This window comes from Phodopus roborovskii, unplaced genomic scaffold, assembly GCF_943737965.1.
Source record: "Phodopus roborovskii unplaced genomic scaffold, PHOROB, whole genome shotgun sequence".
Taxonomy (NCBI): domain Eukaryota; kingdom Metazoa; phylum Chordata; class Mammalia; order Rodentia; family Cricetidae; genus Phodopus; species Phodopus roborovskii.
The window spans coordinates 36889077-36906710 of record NW_026126407.1 but is presented as its reverse complement, the minus strand read 5'-3'; the positions used below and the strand labels follow the sequence as shown (position 1 = coordinate 36906710).

Here is a 17634-nt window from a genome sequence, read left to right as displayed (position 1 = left end):
CTCAAGCATTGCTTCAACCTCTTTGCTTTCCCAAAACAAAGGAGTCTTTAGAGGTCAGTGATGGAAGAGGTGCAAAGATCAAATGGTTCTAGCTTCTGTCATGTTGACATATCCAGCACATACTTCCTTCAACCTCCCAACCTCCCAATCCTTCTTAAGCAGTTCAACCAAGCAGGGACCAAATATTCAAACATGAGTCTGTGGTAGCTATTCTTGTTCAGATTACCCTACCATTAAAAGTCATGATACTTCGTATAAAAATATTGTTCTTTAGCTCCTTTTACTAATTTAATGTCCTGGCTATGTGTACTTAACAAGTGCAGTTTTAGGAGCTCCAGAAATGTCCAATCATTTTTATGAATAATATGTATAAATATATGTGTATAGCATATACACAGACTCTCAATGAGTAGTAATATTAATATATATATATGTACATATATATATATATGAAATAATTGGTCCCATCAGAATTTCAGACTGATGCAGTTGTGACTGGAGACAGTTGTGTACAATATGCAAAACATATTATCTTATCCAGTTTTGGAACCAGTATAAAATTATTAAACTGAACAGATATCTGAACACATCAATCCAGGTGCACATTTGACCTCATAGCAGTTGTGACAGTGACAGAATGCATAAAGACTATGCAAGCTCCAGCCAAGAAGAAATCCCAGCATTCAGATTGGAAGGTAAATACATAATCCTTTAGGTAAAGATCTATTAGCATTTGTTAGTCTCTGGTAAAGAAGGATTAAATTTTTGTTTTTGTTTGTTTAATGACAGAGCCTCTGATAGAAGAACCTTTGTACAACAGAACAAACCACAATTCCAACACAAGTAGTGCAACAGAAAAAGGATGAAAAGGGAAGTAAAAATAATAATCACAAAATTGTATGGGAAGGGGCAAAAATGTTATAAGAGTGCATGAAATTCTCAAAGACCTAACAAAAGTATTTTTTTAATTCAATTACTGGAAAGTTAAAAAGTCCTCATTTACTTCATATTCTCTCATGATTATTTAAATGTTTAAATTTCAATAGACTAAGAAACATACCCTCTAAAAGGACTAAATTAATTTACACCTAATAAACATTTTCTTTTCACGAATAATTGCAATTCAAGAAATTAGAAAATCAATTACTAAAATATTTTAAATCCAATTTGTTTTAAGTTGATAGGATACATGTATATTCATCTATGCTACTAGAATTCCAAATAACATCTTGTCTAAAAAATTAGTCTGCTGCTTGGTCTTTCTGAATATCATGCATAGAAGTGCATTGAAAAGCTTTCCAAATTGCAAGTGTCACTTAAAATTCTTTTCAAGAGCGACATACCAGAAGTTGTCTTCACTACTTCAGTGGTATTCCTCAATCCAACAAATGAAAACTGATACAGCCTCCAAGATCTTGTATCTCCTACTTCAACAGAACTGCGCTTCCATTGATAAACAATTTCTTCACGTGGATAACCATCTATCATGAGATGTAAATGACACATTAAATGCAACAGTGGATGGCCACAAGTAGCAGCTACTTCCCTTGAACAAGCTGTAGATGCTAAGGGGAACGGCACTCTAAGTCATAATAGCACCCCACACTGAAAGGTACTGCTTTATGGAAAATTAACAGAATAATCATACCAGGCTGAAAAAGATAGAAAGTCAAAACTTCTTTTGAAAAATCACTTTTAATTGTGTGGAATTTAAACAATAAATCATTTTCTAAAGGTTATAGCTGTGCCTTTTATCACCTGAGGTAATACAAAAGTGTCCAGTTCAAAATGAAGATTAGAAATGTAAGATAGTGCTTCATAGTGAAGACTTGCCAGTAGTTCAAGATTCTGAGAGTCTTGGAACAGACATGGGAAACAATGAGAAAGATGCCATAAACATATTTTTCCAGTTCCTAATATCATAAGCATTTATACTATCAGATATTAAGTTGCTCAGTCTCTCTTCCTTCCTCCCTCCCTCCCCTGTCTTTTGATCTGGCATTAGGGAATATGGATTTCTAAACAAGGATTGCTCATGTTGGCCTTGAATTCACTACCTTCTGCCCCACCTTATTACTAGGATAACATGGCTAGAGTATGGCAGAGGGCAAGGAGAGGAAATATATGATGGTATCAGTATTTAGTTTGGACTCTGTTTAAAGATAGAAATTTAAAATTGCAATTAGCATGTACCAATGACAATAGGAACACACAAAAGAGCTTAGGGGAATAGAAGATCTTCACAACAAATAGTATTGCACTGAAAATCAAAGCAAAGTAGTGATTTTAAGTATGGTTTTCATAGCTATCATAGGAATTTTTAACTCTTTTGTAAAATAATTCTTAATGGAGATTATTATAATTCCTATATAATGAGCTTATGGGCAGTGAGTATGTCCTGAATGAACAATATTATTATGAATTAACTGACGACTGTCCCTTTCTCAATAAAATATGAATATAATTAAAAGCAAGGCTAGTACTAAAGCTCAGTTTTAGAATGTTTATTTAGCCTGAAATAAGGTCCTGGTTTCACTCTCTCATATGGCCCCCAAATAAGTGGGTACACGAATGAATAAGTAAAAAATAAATGTTTAACTATTTGTACATTAATAACATTAGATGAAGGTAACCCTTGACTATAAAGTATGATTTCCCATTTGAATTAAATATTCTGTCCTTTATACTTTAATTTACTTTGGATGAATATTACTTTTGTAAAAGAGAGAAGGTCGATGACATCTACAGAAAAGCTGGGGACATATGTAGCAACACTGTGAATGGGGAGAGCAGAGCGCCATAAGGGAACACTGTGAGAAGGGCAGTGGTGACTGCTTTTTTGTAGCAGTAAGTGACATTACACTGTGTGTGTGCTGAGAGGGCAACTGTCAATTGAGATCTCATGGCACAATTATTTCTAGTTTTTGAGTTTCAACTAACTCCAAATAACAACAGCTATACGTGATTGTAAGCTATCAAGGTTATTCTCATTAAAATTGAAGGAAATATCAACTTTATAATTGGACACATTTTAATCAAATAGATAGACATGACATTTGATATATAATGGAAAGTTTTCTAAGTATGTAGTGTGTACATATCTATCCTTGGAATTGATGATATGATGAACTGATGATTGCTTCTTTTATAATTGGTCTTTTAAAATTAACAATGGTTATTAACAATGATTATGACTTTATTCATCTTAGGAGTTTCTATGACTCCCTAGAAGAAAAATGTGTTGATGAATGTATATGTTTAAAATCCATAATTAATTTTTCATGCATCCAACTACCATATGAAAAATAAGGCCATGATAGATAATCTAAAGAAGATGATTAACAAAAAGGAAACCAGTTAGAAAACTGATACCTGTTTTGGTTTCAAATGCCTGCAGAAGTGTTCATGTTTAGTCAGTGGTACACTTGTCAAAGGTCCTCTAGATATGTTATATTATCCATTGAGAATAATAACAAAAAGTATACTTTTATTGTGCTGTCATGCCATGCATTTAACATATACTGACAGAACAGTATTAATGTGGGATACACCTTGTCTAAGAATGTGTTATACACTTTTCTGTGTCCACTGAAGGGAATTGGAAGTATAGAATCAATCATTGTGCCCTTTCTATTGAGTTCAGGTCTGGTCCTAAAGTCTTCTCATCAGTGACTCTAGACATAAATTCAGTGTCTGTTTTCTAAAAGTTTCCCACTCAATGAATACTTCTGCAGAGATTGTCTTAATTGGCACAAATTTGAATTACATTAAAAAGATTTCAGGAGGTGAGGAAGGGTAGGAGAAGACAAGGGGGATGATAGAAGCAGTGGGAAGGAGAACTGTGGTTGAATGTAAAGTGAAATTTAAAAATGGAAAAAAATGTTTCAAAATACATAACATAGTCCAATGTCACTCTGCAACTTCTATGATTCATTATATTAATTAATGAGGTGATCAGAATGACTGAAGGTGTAGTACAGACAATTACTTACAACTGGAGAACTCCAGGGGGCAGGAGTGTTCATCCATTGGGAAGTTGTGTAACTGCAACTGGCACTCAGCATCAATTGTCAGCCTAATTAGAACCACAAAAAACATAACAGAGAAAACTACTAACATCATTTCTAAAATGCACAATATGACATTCTGATTGATAACACAGCCTGATCCTTAGTGAAAACATTTCTGAGATCCAGACAAAAGTTATTTCTAAGCAAAAAAATTCACCTCAACTCTATTTATTCAAAATATGTGATTAGTTGTTTTATATTTTTCTTATTTATTTTTACAAGTTAATTGCACACATTGGAGATTTCTCAGTCGATATATTTAACTTATTTAAGAGAACAATCTGTTTTAGGTACTTAAGATCATTTAATGTTTGCATCGAAATGAATGCTGACAGTTTTCTGAACTTAACAGTTAATTAAAACAAAGCCTTCTCCTGGCAAGAACTTGCTGTTTTTAAATTACCATAGGTGGGTTTTAAAATACCTCTGTTGTGCAACCGACTTGCGTGCACTTTTACAACAGAACACCATGAAGCCATCAAATAGTATATTATAGAGAAGGGAACTATCTAAAACACACACAAGAAAGAGATGCTAAATGCACATACACTGAGCAATTGCAAAAGCCTTAACCAATGAGTTTCAGTTGGCAAAGGATTAAAGCTTCGAGATTTGGAGTTTCAAGCCCTAGACTGAGATTCAACCAGTTTGAATCAAAAGGTGATACTTTGATCACCTTTGGAGATGCGTGGAAAAAAGTCACCCTGCAATGGTGATGGTTGATAATTTTCAAAATGTTCAGATCTGTGAGCTGAATTTCTTACAACTACCAATACCTCTGCTGAAGTGATAAAACTGTTATTTTATAAAAACTTAATTTAAAAGACTTCCCAATTAGCATAACTTTTAATCGGGCATATTTAAATTTTTGTGGTATAATAAAGCAATTAATGATCTTGCAGTGCATCTTTAATTGCCTATAAAGCCTGGATCAAGAAAGCTCTGTTAGGGCTCTGTTGTATTTGAGCTTACTCAAGGTCACAAGACCAGGAACAAGTCACAGGACTTGGAGTTAGGCCTATCCTTCTTCACAACAGGAGACTTTAATCACAGTCTCTTTATGATTTTTCTTTAAAGAAAAGCTTGGCTTTATTCAAAATTGAGATTTTAATTAAATTTGTTTTTTTATTAGAATTATCTCTCAAAATTCAAGTGATATTATTACAATCAAAGATAGATTGCAGTTTTAAATACAGACTCAAATATATATATATATATATATATACATACATGTACACATAGCTTAGATATCTGTGTACACATACAGAAGCTAAAATCATCTTTTTCTATATAGACATTGTCTCAAGCCTTAAGTATACCATAATTGGCACTTTTAGGAGGCTTCCATAATTAAACACTACAGTGCTTCCTCAAATTAATAAAACTCAAAGATGACTACCACATTATAAAATGATAACAAGACCTGAGCTAAGATGAATGATTGCATATTTCAAAATCCAGAATGAGCTATGACTTATAATACTGACTTTGATTTTCACATTTCTCATTCTAGTAATTACCTTATTAGTGATTTAATAAATTCCCAATGACTTTAAAATTGTCACAATGGCTTACTTTTGCAATTGGAGCCATTTTTCTCAGTAACTGATCTAAATCTGGTTAGATCAGGCCATTTTAAAATAATATTAAATAGTATTAAGAATAATAAGACATAAATATACTTTACTGATACTTATTATATGCTAAAATCTAGAGGTTTATAATTTAATTTTTGAAAATATACAAATAAATATTGCATCTGACATATTTATGTATCACGATTTGTGGTTGGCCTTTTACCCATCACTCTTTTCACATCTACGAAACTTGTGGGGTAAGATTCTTACCTGACAACCAAGAAGTATAACTGTAATTTATTCACATTAATGAACTGGACATAAATTAGTGGGAGGTAGGGAGAAGTGTTTACAACATCGGGAATGGAGGCTAATTCTTTCCTAATAATTTATATCTGAGTTCATTTAATTTATGTGAATAGGAAATATAACAAGGGAAACATGTTTCTTATAGAGAAAAGAATTCTGATATGAATCCTAAAACTAAGTCCATTCTCATAATCCTCCAGTAAGTTCTGTACACAGAAATGCCCTAGTTCACATGACAGAAAGATAGAAAACAAACAGCCCTGGGCTTCCTTCCCTCCTTTTCCACCCAGCTTTCCTTTTTAAAAACATAGGGCTGATTTTGTTCCTTTATTGTCAACAAGTGCTCCTTTCCCCTCAAATATTACCTTAAGGTATAGAGAACTCGACCATCATTCCAGATTCGCAGCATCCTGTTGGGAGTGGTGATCCAATGAGCATCAGCCTTTTTGGAGTTCCTGAAGAAAGTGTCTGGAATCCAGATTTTTCCCACCATATTGCTATTCAACCGGAGAACTTTAATGGTACTGTTAAATTTCAAACGTCTGTCATACCAGGTTTGGGCAAAAAAAATATCAATTGTATATTCCTGTTTTAAAAAGAACAGAGGATTTAGAGTGTTTGGTTTGTGTTTCTCGGTCCCTGCTTATTGCCAGCACGAGGCAGTGTTGTTTGGGTTTTAAATAGTCCAAAAAGAAACAGTAGCTTTGTTGACGAAGTCACTACCATATCTGTCTTAGACATCAGTTTTATATAGTTTTCATTTCTGTGTAAATACCTAGTCCGTGAATTCCTTCCCACACTTGTAAAACGGGGAGGCAGGTCATTATTTACTGATGAGGAGTGAAGATAGGCACTGTAGGGTGCCTCTGACCATTGTAGGATGCCTCTTTGTCTGGGATACCAGTAGCAAACCTTCCAACCCAACCCACCCCTCAGATATTTCTAAATGTCTTCTAAGAGATTAAGTGTTCCAGGCTCTTGAATTCTGGGGACTTTGGTTTCCCCACATCAGTGATCCTGGAACAGTTGCCTCATAATAAAAGAAGGGTTCTAAATACCCCCAAAGGGTCACTCTTATAAAAATACAAACTATGCAAAACTCCTTATCCCTGACAAATAACAAACACTGAAAGACAACTTACTAGAATTTATGATTGTTCATTTCCTTTTCCCTTAAGGATAAAAATAATTAAATAGCTTACTTAATTATCTATGCAATGATTTTATTTGTGACTTACTTAGAATAAAGCTATTTTATTAAAATATTAGTCGTGACTCATATGCTGAATTTATAACTCCCATGGAATGTGTTCTTAAATGTAATAACAACAAGTGAATTCATTGATTTGCCTCAAGAGCCTATCAACTATAAGGGGGTGACTTCAGCCAAAAGCAAGAAAATAGTACATGAAATTCAGAGACAAAGGGATGGAGTCAGAATATAGACCTACTGTGGCTGCCATATTCATAGAAATTCTTGAAAAAATTATTTCTGTATTATTTGGGTTTTGCTATCCTCATTTAAAAAAAAAGAAAAGAAAACTACTCTTAATACATGACTATACCTTCAAGGTCTATGACACTTGGATTCTTTGCCTTTTGACTTTGTCATCAGTATGACAGCTGTTGATTTAAAAAATATATCCTGCTGCAACTGCATGTATGTATACCTGTGTGTGTGTATGTGTGTCTATCTGTGTATGTGTCTGTGTATGTATGTGTATATATTTCTCTGTGTGTGTGTGTGTATGTGTGTGTTTATCTATTTCTGTGTGTCTGTATGTGTGTGACTCATGAGCAGTTCTTACTCTGGGTCAGTTCTCTAAGTGCTTTTCACTTGTCAGCTGATTTATAAACCACATTCTATCAATAATCCAAGGAATCAAGTCTGATAACGATAAGCAATATCTTAAATTACATAGTGTTCTCATGGTTTAAATAATAATCTCTTTGCTTTGTATTACTTTATATCTTGATTTCAATAAGATTGCTTTGAAATAGGAAAAACAGAACAAATAAAACCAGCTTAGACTTCTTAGAATATGGAAGAATCAGAAGGGCCCTCCTATTTTTCCAACACCCTATTTCCATTTTATGTTGAAAGCATGAGGTACCAGAGAAAAATCGCTTTCTCAGGACTACATGCAATGTGAACATGTGTGTCTCTTGCTGCTGCCACTCTGTTCTGTATTCTTGTCTGAACCACTTGCATCATGTCTCGCTGACAGACAACAGTGTACTGTTTATGCCCTGCCACCCTGTGCACATTTTACTTCTCTGCTTGAACTTTTTTTTTTCTTTTTAAATGAAGGAACAACAAATTTTATGAACTATTTTCAAGTAATTAATCATGATCTGAGAAATAAAATAATGTAATATTTATGGACATACTTTATTGCCAAACAAAATAAAATGAAAATATAAACGTGTAAAAACATCATTTTGTGAAACTAAGGAACAGTTCCCAGACTGTCACTCTGATAAGTAGCTAAGTTTTAACTTTCAATGTACTGCCAGGAAGAACAATCTAAATTGCTACTTACAGACTGTCTTTAAATATTTAGTCTGTGTCAGAACAATAAGTATGTAACAACTAAAAATTATTTTCATGATTATGTATCATTGATTATTGAATCAACAGTATATCACACCTAGATTCATTCATTTCTTACCATGTTTGGTTTTTATGACAAAAGTCCTTAAACATTTAAGAACTTTAAGTTCCATGAAAAATAACAGTTCTTAGGATTGTCTTTTCTTTCCAAACTCTTAATTCCATTCAATGTATTTCCTCATCATTTCTAAGCTAAATAGAAATGAAATTATGTAACTCACCATATTGATAGCATTCACGGGGCCAATGCTGTTCACATACATATCTGTGTGAATTAATGTTGGTTTCACTGCAAAGAAAATCACAGTTCTGTGTTTTTTTGTTTGTTTGTTTTTACGAGGAACAAAATTGTATTGCTTTAGTCTATTTCTTATATACTTACTTAGCTACATTAAAAATGATTTGTTCTGGAATAATTTAGAACTAGTCAATATGTTAGATTTTCATGATGAATTTTTCAAAGTAATACGTCTTTTTAATCATGTTGTGTCAAAAACAACTGTAGTAGTTTTTGGCTTTTCTTTGTCAGAGTATATGAAAGTGAAGAAATCAAAACATGTTCTTTCTGTTTGCTTTTCTATAGCACTGATCAGATATCCTGAATTTTAGTATATATTCTCTCCAAGCTTAGAATCTATATGTGCCTTCTGTCCACACTTGGTAGATGTATATAGAAACACTCTTAATGAGTCACAGGGGAACTATGTATTCAAAGTGCAAAGTAGACATTACAATAAAGTAACATTGTTCTTGCTTATTCTTTTACCACCACTTTGCCCTCAAACTTCACCATCCAAAATCAAATGAAAATCTTCACTAAGGACCAACTGGATTCTGTAGCTGTGTAGATAGTAGAAGCAAACCATCAGGAAGCCCATTACACACCAATCTGTTTGATAGAACTGATATTAAAAATAGGCAATATAATGTTCAAGATCAAATACATGTGATATATTTCCATTTAATATTTAATAAGCAGAAGATACATAACCTCATTCTGGGCTTCAATTCAAGCATACCTGTCTCATCTTTATTCATTTTCCTAAAAAGTACCATGCCCAAACTCTCTGCAGCAGATGGAATTCTTCATCCACACTGACATCCACACCCTTGCCTATCTGTAAGGGAGGTTACTTTGTTGTCTCTTGACTTTGGGGTTGGTGACTCTTATACGGACAGATACTGTCTAGACAAAAGTGAATGTGACAATTCTAAGCCCAAACAGTAAATCTCGCCATATTTCCCCTTCTTTCTTGTTCTTTTCTATTACCATGAAAAGGAGAAAAGGATTCACACAGGTCTCATGCTGATTCTGTAGTGGAATGACAGACTATCAGACCCAGTTTGGCTTAGTCTAGGTTAGTCCATCCACCACTATGGTGCCAAATGCAGGTTATCGCTAATGGCACAGAAATTTTATCTGGGTGTTACATAATTATGTGATCCTAATATCCTCTCTGCTATTCTTTACTTTTCTTTGTTTTCTCTCTGCTGTTATTTCATCCAAAGATTTTTACAAAACAATAGCAACTTTAAAAAATAGTCTTTCCAATATCTAGGAAACTATCTAGCAGTTTCCCAGCTTCACCATTGCTAATACCAGGCTTGAATGCTGTTTATATAACTTTTCTTTATGTTGAAAATGATATGATGATAATTTAATGCATTCTGGCTCTTTCAATATAATGATGTGTTGTCCTAATTAATTTACTAGGGCTGGTGTATCCTCTTTAAAGCACAGAATCCAAAAATTCCTCATACCTCCTATATCAGGTCGAAGTTTATTGTCATACCCTTCCAGTAGGTTGTTTAAGATGACAGTGACATCACCCTCAGGAACTTTTGGAGTCAACACCCATGTTTTATTAGAAGCATAATCTTCATAGTCATCATCTGATTTTTGGCTAGTGAAGCTACAAAAACAAAAATATTGGTCACTAAACACACAGATTATACCTGAGTTGACTTCTATCACAAACAGACAGAGCAGAGTAAGAATGAAGCAGGCTTGCAGGGGTATAGGAAAACAGCCAAAAATTTATCTGATGGTTAATATAACCTGATGGCTAATCTAACCAATTAAACTGTGTAGATGGAGATTAAAATACAATAAAATGCTTCCACTAGTTTTACAAAGTACTTTGTCCTCCTGTCTAAAATAAGCCACGTGTTACCTTTTATTTTTTGCCTTTCCATATTTGTTGTTCTTTTCATCCACTTGCCCAGCCTCAAAAAGGACATTTTGAAAGATTATGGACTTGAGATATTTAAATTACTGTATGGCAGCCTAATGATTCAGCCATAATGTCTCTTTCTTGCTCCTTTGAGAAGTTAACTTACTTCAACCTATTAATGAGTGATAATTAGATTCACTGCTACAACCCTCAGACAGGCACCCTTTTCCCCCAACTAAGCCACCTAGGAGAGTTCAGGATTACTGCCTTCTCTTCCCCCCAGGCTGCATGATGTGAATTTTCTCCACTTTCTTGCACTGAAGGCTAGAGTCTTCATTTATCTTTAGTTGTTAAGAAACTAGTACTATGAAGAAAAATGTAGTTACAGACTTTAATTCACCCTTTGTCACAGCAATATTATCTAAGCTGGATGTACTGTAGTCATATGAATAAAATTGATTGTTTTGACTGTTCAAATAGTCTCAGGACATCTTTTCAGTCAGTATTATATGCTGACATCAGTTGGGAAATGCTCACAATTGGTGTAGAAGTGAGGGATGGATATGGAAATGTTAACTCTGTGATTTATATCTTCCCCTGCTCCAAGATCTAAGTCCTCCCCTTCCACCTACAAAATTACTGTATTTTTTTTTCAGATCTAGGAAAGTATTAATTCCTGCCAAACCCTCCCTTTTCACTTTCAATAGCACTCTAAAGTCTGTACTTTAGAATGAAATCTGAGGAGTTTGGAAATTTGACATAAATATTGACGCTCCATGTTTAGCTTTAGTTTTATTTTCCTAATTATGTTACAGAATAGATATCATTGGGTAGCAGATTAGCACTTTCCCTTGAATGAATATATTGCTTTTAGAAATTTTATTATACTTATTTATTTAAAGTAAATTTCTTGGGAGAAAGGAAGTGTGCCATGGCACACCTGTGGAGGTCATTGTTGCAAGACGTCTGTACTGGCTGAGAAATGTGTTTTTTCTTCATGTCAAATTTCACCTTTCCTCATTCATATCAATTACTGAAATACTTATACATCCAATGGAGAAACAGTAAATAACTTTAAATATATGTACATGTATATTTATACATAGGTACATATCATTAGAGATGTGTATGACTGTCATGAGCTCGCAGCAGCTGTGGTCTTCTCTAGAAAATCAAGCCAACCAAAATGCTAGCATAGATAGGGGAAGGACTATTGAGGTGCTATTGACAATAGATAACTGCTGAGGGAGAAGCATTATTGTTTGGTGATATAGCTGCTAGTAGCTTGTCTATGCTCTAGTGAATGCCCTCATATCCATGGGCACAAGAGTAGAACTAATTATAATTAGTAGGTAATATGTGTTAAAAAGAAGTGAACATAAAGTTAGTAGGAGAATGTATGTGTATGGGAGTTCCAGAATGAGTAAAAAGTGGAACTGGTAGGTGGAGATGATCACATATTATAGTATATACAGGTAAAATTCCAAGAAATAAATTTTTGGAAGTATAGAAATGATATAACTAGAATATATTCATCTATAGAGGAGGGGAGAGGAGAACATGAAGGATCAGGAAGACTGAGTTGGGAGATGAATAGAGGGAAGTATGAAAAGAGATACCTTAATAGAGGGAAGGATTATAGGTTTAAAGAGAAATCTGGCACAGCTATATAAGTACTGAGTCGAACTCCCGGAATTCAGTTGTACAGAGGGAGGAGTGATGAACAAAGGGGTCAAGACTATGCATACCTGAACAAATGGGAACTCATGGACCCCAGCCAGAGAGCTGGGGAGTCAGCATAGGACCGAAACCGTGGATGACAGCTAGGAAGCCTGGGCAGAATATGGGGCCTCTTGCAGTGGAACAAGTATTTATTTCTGATTCACTAAAGGACTTTGGGAGCCTATTGCCCCATGGAGTGATACTCTCTCAGCCTAAATACACAGGGGATGGTCTAGCCTACCCAAATTATGTGACAACTTTGATGATCCCCCATGGAAGGCCTCACTCTCCCTGGGTAGTGGATAGGGGAGTAGGATGGTGGGGGTTGAAGTCGTTGGGAGAGTCGGTGGGGGAGGACGGGAGGATGGGCGGGATAAGGAACTGGGATTCATATGTAAAATATTAAAATTGCAAAAAATAAATATCAAACAAAATTTATTAAAAAAATAAAGTACATGGATAAAGCATTTATATTTTGTGTTTTAAGAGCATAGGAGTTCCAGATAAGCATTCCTTCTGGAGTACCTATACTGGATATGGCAGGCTGGCAGTAGTTCAACCACCTCTCCAAAGAAAGGCCTCACTGCAGCCTAGACTAGATCTCTGCTAGGAAAATGCCTCTGGGGGCTTAGTTCCTCATTTCACCAAAGCACTGTTAAGCACTGCCTAATGGAGCTCTAATCCCATGACCCAGATCTTACTAGTGTGTGTGTAGTGGGAGAGGGGCAGGTAGCTTTCTAGCAGAAAATGTTCAAGTTATTAAGTTCATGAAGAAAAGAATATGCGTAGTCCATCAAATGTAATCATGATAGAATTCTATTACCATAACCATTCATACAACATTGTAAGTGCCTTTTAAATATCTCTTCTCTCTCTCCTCCCTTTCCTAGCAGACATATGGATTCTGTTTTCTTTAATATAAGAAGAAGCTGATTTGTGCTTTAATTGGTGGTTTATGGGAAATTCTCATGCTAATAAATAAATATTCCAAGCACAGTGAAATATTTCTACTATTTTTATTGTCTAGCAACTAGATCAAAACTTCAGTTAATATAGAAATAAAATAAACCTGCTCAGAAGGAAAGATACTTCCCTGAACTTAATTAATGATTTTCTCAATGTCATCTCTTTCCTACTGATTGTTGAAGCGAAAAAAAATCTGATTATTAAAATAAATCCATCCTTGGTACTTCTATTTCCATACTTCAGAATGACTAAATAAACAATGAAAGAAGTAAAAATCAACACAGAAATGAAGAGTATGTATTTAGGAGACAGGTAAATCAAGTTTACCTTCTATATTAATTCTCACTTTAACATTTGAGAAAATTTATTCCAACTTAGATAACCACAAGTTTTCACCTTTAAGCATGAGAGATCATCCATGCCCATCACTGTTCATGGGTAATATGCTTATTTAGTGTCTGGGTCTATCATGATTAATGGGTACAAACATGTAACTAAAGATTGAATCCAAACATGCTGCTTCAAGGCATTTATCTAACATTTCTTCAGAAGAACTAAACACAGATGTCTTCCAGGAAGAAAAATAATGAGTCCCTATATTATAAATAAATGAGGTTCGGCTTCTCCACAGCTCTCCCAGCTGAGTTCTAAATTAAAGGGGATGATGCATGATCTGGGATCATTTCCAGATTTGTCTAAAAATTAAAAGAAGTAAAGAAAAGAAATAGAAAAAAGATGCAAAACAACTTCCCTCATTCACAGTAGTCTGTATCTTCTTTAAAGGTGAAATGTCTGTATTTATGGAGGGCAATGCAAAGATGATAATATCTGACCAATAAATGAGGCATCCTATGGAATTTTGAACATGCCTGGGCACAAGCAGACTCATAGTGATTTAAGGAAATCCATTTAACTGCTGTGTGGCTTGAAAGCAAACAAACTGGAAAATTTGAGTTCAAGAACCAGTCAGAGTCCCCTAGGGAGGATTTAGAATTATTATTGTCTGTAGTACATTTTAGTTTTAAAAGACTTCCTTATAGAAGAATTGAAATGCGATCAAAATTATCCTTAATTGATCATTTTTTTTTAAATCCACTTAAATGAAAATATCTGAGGTACAGTATCCAAAAAGCTTAGTCTTCTCATGTCTGAAACGCTTAAAGAGGTTGCCACAGGCCATCTGCCCAAGAGTTTTGGACTAGTAGCCTAATGATTAACAGGGGATTTTCTAGAAATACTTAATTCTGAGATCCATATATAGTCATGAATCAGGCTCTTTAACAAATTCCATAATCATTGGGATTTCTTTATAAATTTATGTTTCCAGATCTATCCCTAGTGTGTGTACTTGCTTTTTTTTTTGGAGCCCATTTCTTTGCAGAGATATCTTGCTCAGACTAGACATGGGGGAAGGGATTTGGTGCTACCTCAATGTGGTGATAGGAAAGACTTCATTGACTCCCCCATGGGATGCCTTACCCTCTCTGAGGAGCAGATGGGGATGGGATGGGAAGGAAGATGGGGCAACAGGAGGAAAGGACGGAGGTGGAACTGGAGTTGGTATGTAAAAAAAAAAACAAAAAACAAAAAAATCATGGGCAGGATGGGTCAGGTTGGTCCACAGAACTCCTATTCTAGGTAGGAGGGAAGAGACCCCTGTACTCTAAATTCTACATGAATGACATAATATGCCTAACCAAAATGAATGAATGAATATATATATATATATATGTATATATATATAAAACAGTTAAAGAACAGAGATCCAACGGAGATCCAAAAATTAGAGAAAGTCATGTTCCCAGTTTGCCTTAGTCATTTGAATCTATATCTCTGTGTTATAATTACAGTATTTATTTTATTTCTGTTTTTATACATTTTTATGTGGTCTGATTAAGCCATAATCATAAACATTAACTTGTCTTAAAACTGATAATGAGTTATTTAGGAAAAGGCCAGGCTTTTTAGAAAAAAAAAGTACAATTACATAGAAGACTCTTAATACTTGATTTTAATGTATATATTTGGGGTGTTTGTTATTAAAAACTAGTTATTTTATGGAGTTTTATATTTTCATTTATGTCATATTATAACAGATTTGCTAAAGCTCCAGATTAACTGGGTAGGGTTTTTTATTATATCTTTCCAACACAAAATAGCAAAGAGTTGGACAATAATTTAAAACCATTGTTGCTTCATTGAGTTGTCTGTAAATTCATTGATAGTCACATCCTTATAGATACACTCTACATTTTTCTTTCCCTAACATAGGTAAGGTAATTAAATAAAATAATAAAAAAGAATAACATTTAGTTTCATGCTTGAAATTTATTTAAACTGCCAGTGCATTTTAAAAATTGTTTGTACTTCTACTCTGTTGGTACTGCTTGCAGGTTTATTTTATAGATACAACGATTCACTTGCACAATATTTTACATGTTATTATATCTCCCCCAGATCATATATATAATAGAAGTTATAATTTTGAATCATTTCTATTAAAAATTCTTGTACATGGAATGTTTTTCTCTCTTAATTTTATCTTCGGGATGAAGAACTATCTCAGCCATGAACTACCACATATGGCTTTACACGGGCCCTTGAGATCTGAATTGATGATCCACTGAGCCATCTTTTTAGCCAAGGAATAAATGGTGTGCATTGAGGGGGTGCACACTTGGATTTCCCCTAGAAGTAACAATAGTACATATATTACAGATTTGTTGTTTTATAAAAATATTTTTAATAACTTCAATGTGTCTCTCATTTGTTCTGTAAGCATGGTGTCCCTATAACTACCATCTTTCAGAAATCAAGATACACGTTCACAATTATCAGTAGGCACCTTGAGATGCCCGAATCTCAACATGTAAGAGATCAATGAGCTGCAAGACAGAAGAATTTGTATGAAAGTATCCTTTATGTCAGTGGTTCTCAACCTTCCTAAAGCTGCAATCCTTTCAAACAGTTCTTTTTGTTATTTTCATTGCTACTCCCTGATTGCAATTTTCTTAGTTATGAATTGTAACATAAATATCTGTGTTTTCTGTTGGTCTCAGCTGACCCCTGTGTAAGGGTCTATCACTGTCCAAACCCACAGGTTGAGAACTGCTGCTCTATGTGCAGTCATCAACGAGACACCAAATAGATTATGCAAACTAAATAATTTTTCCAGCTCATTTTCCCTTAGGAGGGTAAATGAGTTTATAACTGAATTGAGTGAATAATATGGCACCTTCAAGTCAAAATTAATAATATTCAAATTTCGTAAGTTTGACATTGTAGTCAACAAGGATTTGGTCTGCCCATACTGTGGAATAACAGCAAGCTTGCACTTTAAGATAACAGATGTGATAAGCTGCCCCATTTGGAGTTGCAGTTGCTTTTGGAATGAAACACATTTGTAGACACAAGACAGCTCTATGAGAAAGTTACTTCCAGAGTGTGTATCAGAAAAGGGAGGAGTTACAGAAAGTTCATTAAAAGTAGAACAGGTGCATGTATATCCTAAGGGTGCAAGAGAATCAATACAGAAACCTGGGATCCTGAACTCCATCTCATTTTCTACACTGAGAGCTCTTGAAGGGTATCTTGCCTGCTTTGAATAGTGGATTTGAGATAATGGCAGTTTATTTGTAGAGCCTTCAGTAGCTTGTGCTTGGCCCTCTCTTGTAAGGCTTTTGTGTAACTGACTTACAAAGTAACTGCTGAGAAGTTCAATGAATGCCTACTAACTGTGCATGTATGCAGATCATTCTGAGAGCAGACTGCCCAGCTTGGAATTACTTTCTTAGTTCATATATAGCTCAGTTGTTTCATTTAGGTTTGTATCTATTAATAAATGTTTCACTTTGACTGAATCAAAATCAAACATATTTTCCATAATACATAAAATATGTATTAACAATGTGTCACAAATAATGGTATCAGCTGAAATCAATCTTTACTACAGCAGTCAGAATCTCCAAATTAGTTTGGAAAACAGGAGCACAAATAATTATTGCTGAGGTAGGGTGGATTTCAATGTGAACTGATGTAATTTTTAAATTGTGAATTAAACAAACAACAACAAAAAGACCCACAGGTTCAGGCTGAGCATGATCGTGCCTGTATTCTCAGTACTCAAGAATCAATGTAAGAAGATTGAATGAGTATGAGTATGAAGTTAGTCCAGGCTTTGTAAGAATTCTAGACTATGTGAA

At 34.5% G+C, this 17634-nt stretch overlaps 1 protein-coding gene across 2 annotated transcripts in view; it reads right to left on the bottom strand.

The window, feature by feature from the left end:
- The window catches only part of Gabrg2 (gamma-aminobutyric acid type A receptor subunit gamma2), a 79283-nt gene that overhangs the window by 45003 nt on the left and 16646 nt on the right, over positions 1-17634 (bottom strand). For both annotated transcript variants that reach the window (XM_051180933.1, XM_051180934.1), the window contains exons 2-6: positions 10332-10483; positions 8792-8859; positions 6322-6542; positions 3993-4075; positions 1344-1481 (exon numbers count right to left, since the gene is read on the bottom strand). In XM_051180933.1, coding sequence (XP_051036890.1) covers positions 1344-1481; positions 3993-4075; positions 6322-6542; positions 8792-8859; positions 10332-10483 — 662 coding nt within the window. The remainder of the gene's footprint in view (positions 1-1343; positions 1482-3992; positions 4076-6321; positions 6543-8791; positions 8860-10331; positions 10484-17634) is intronic.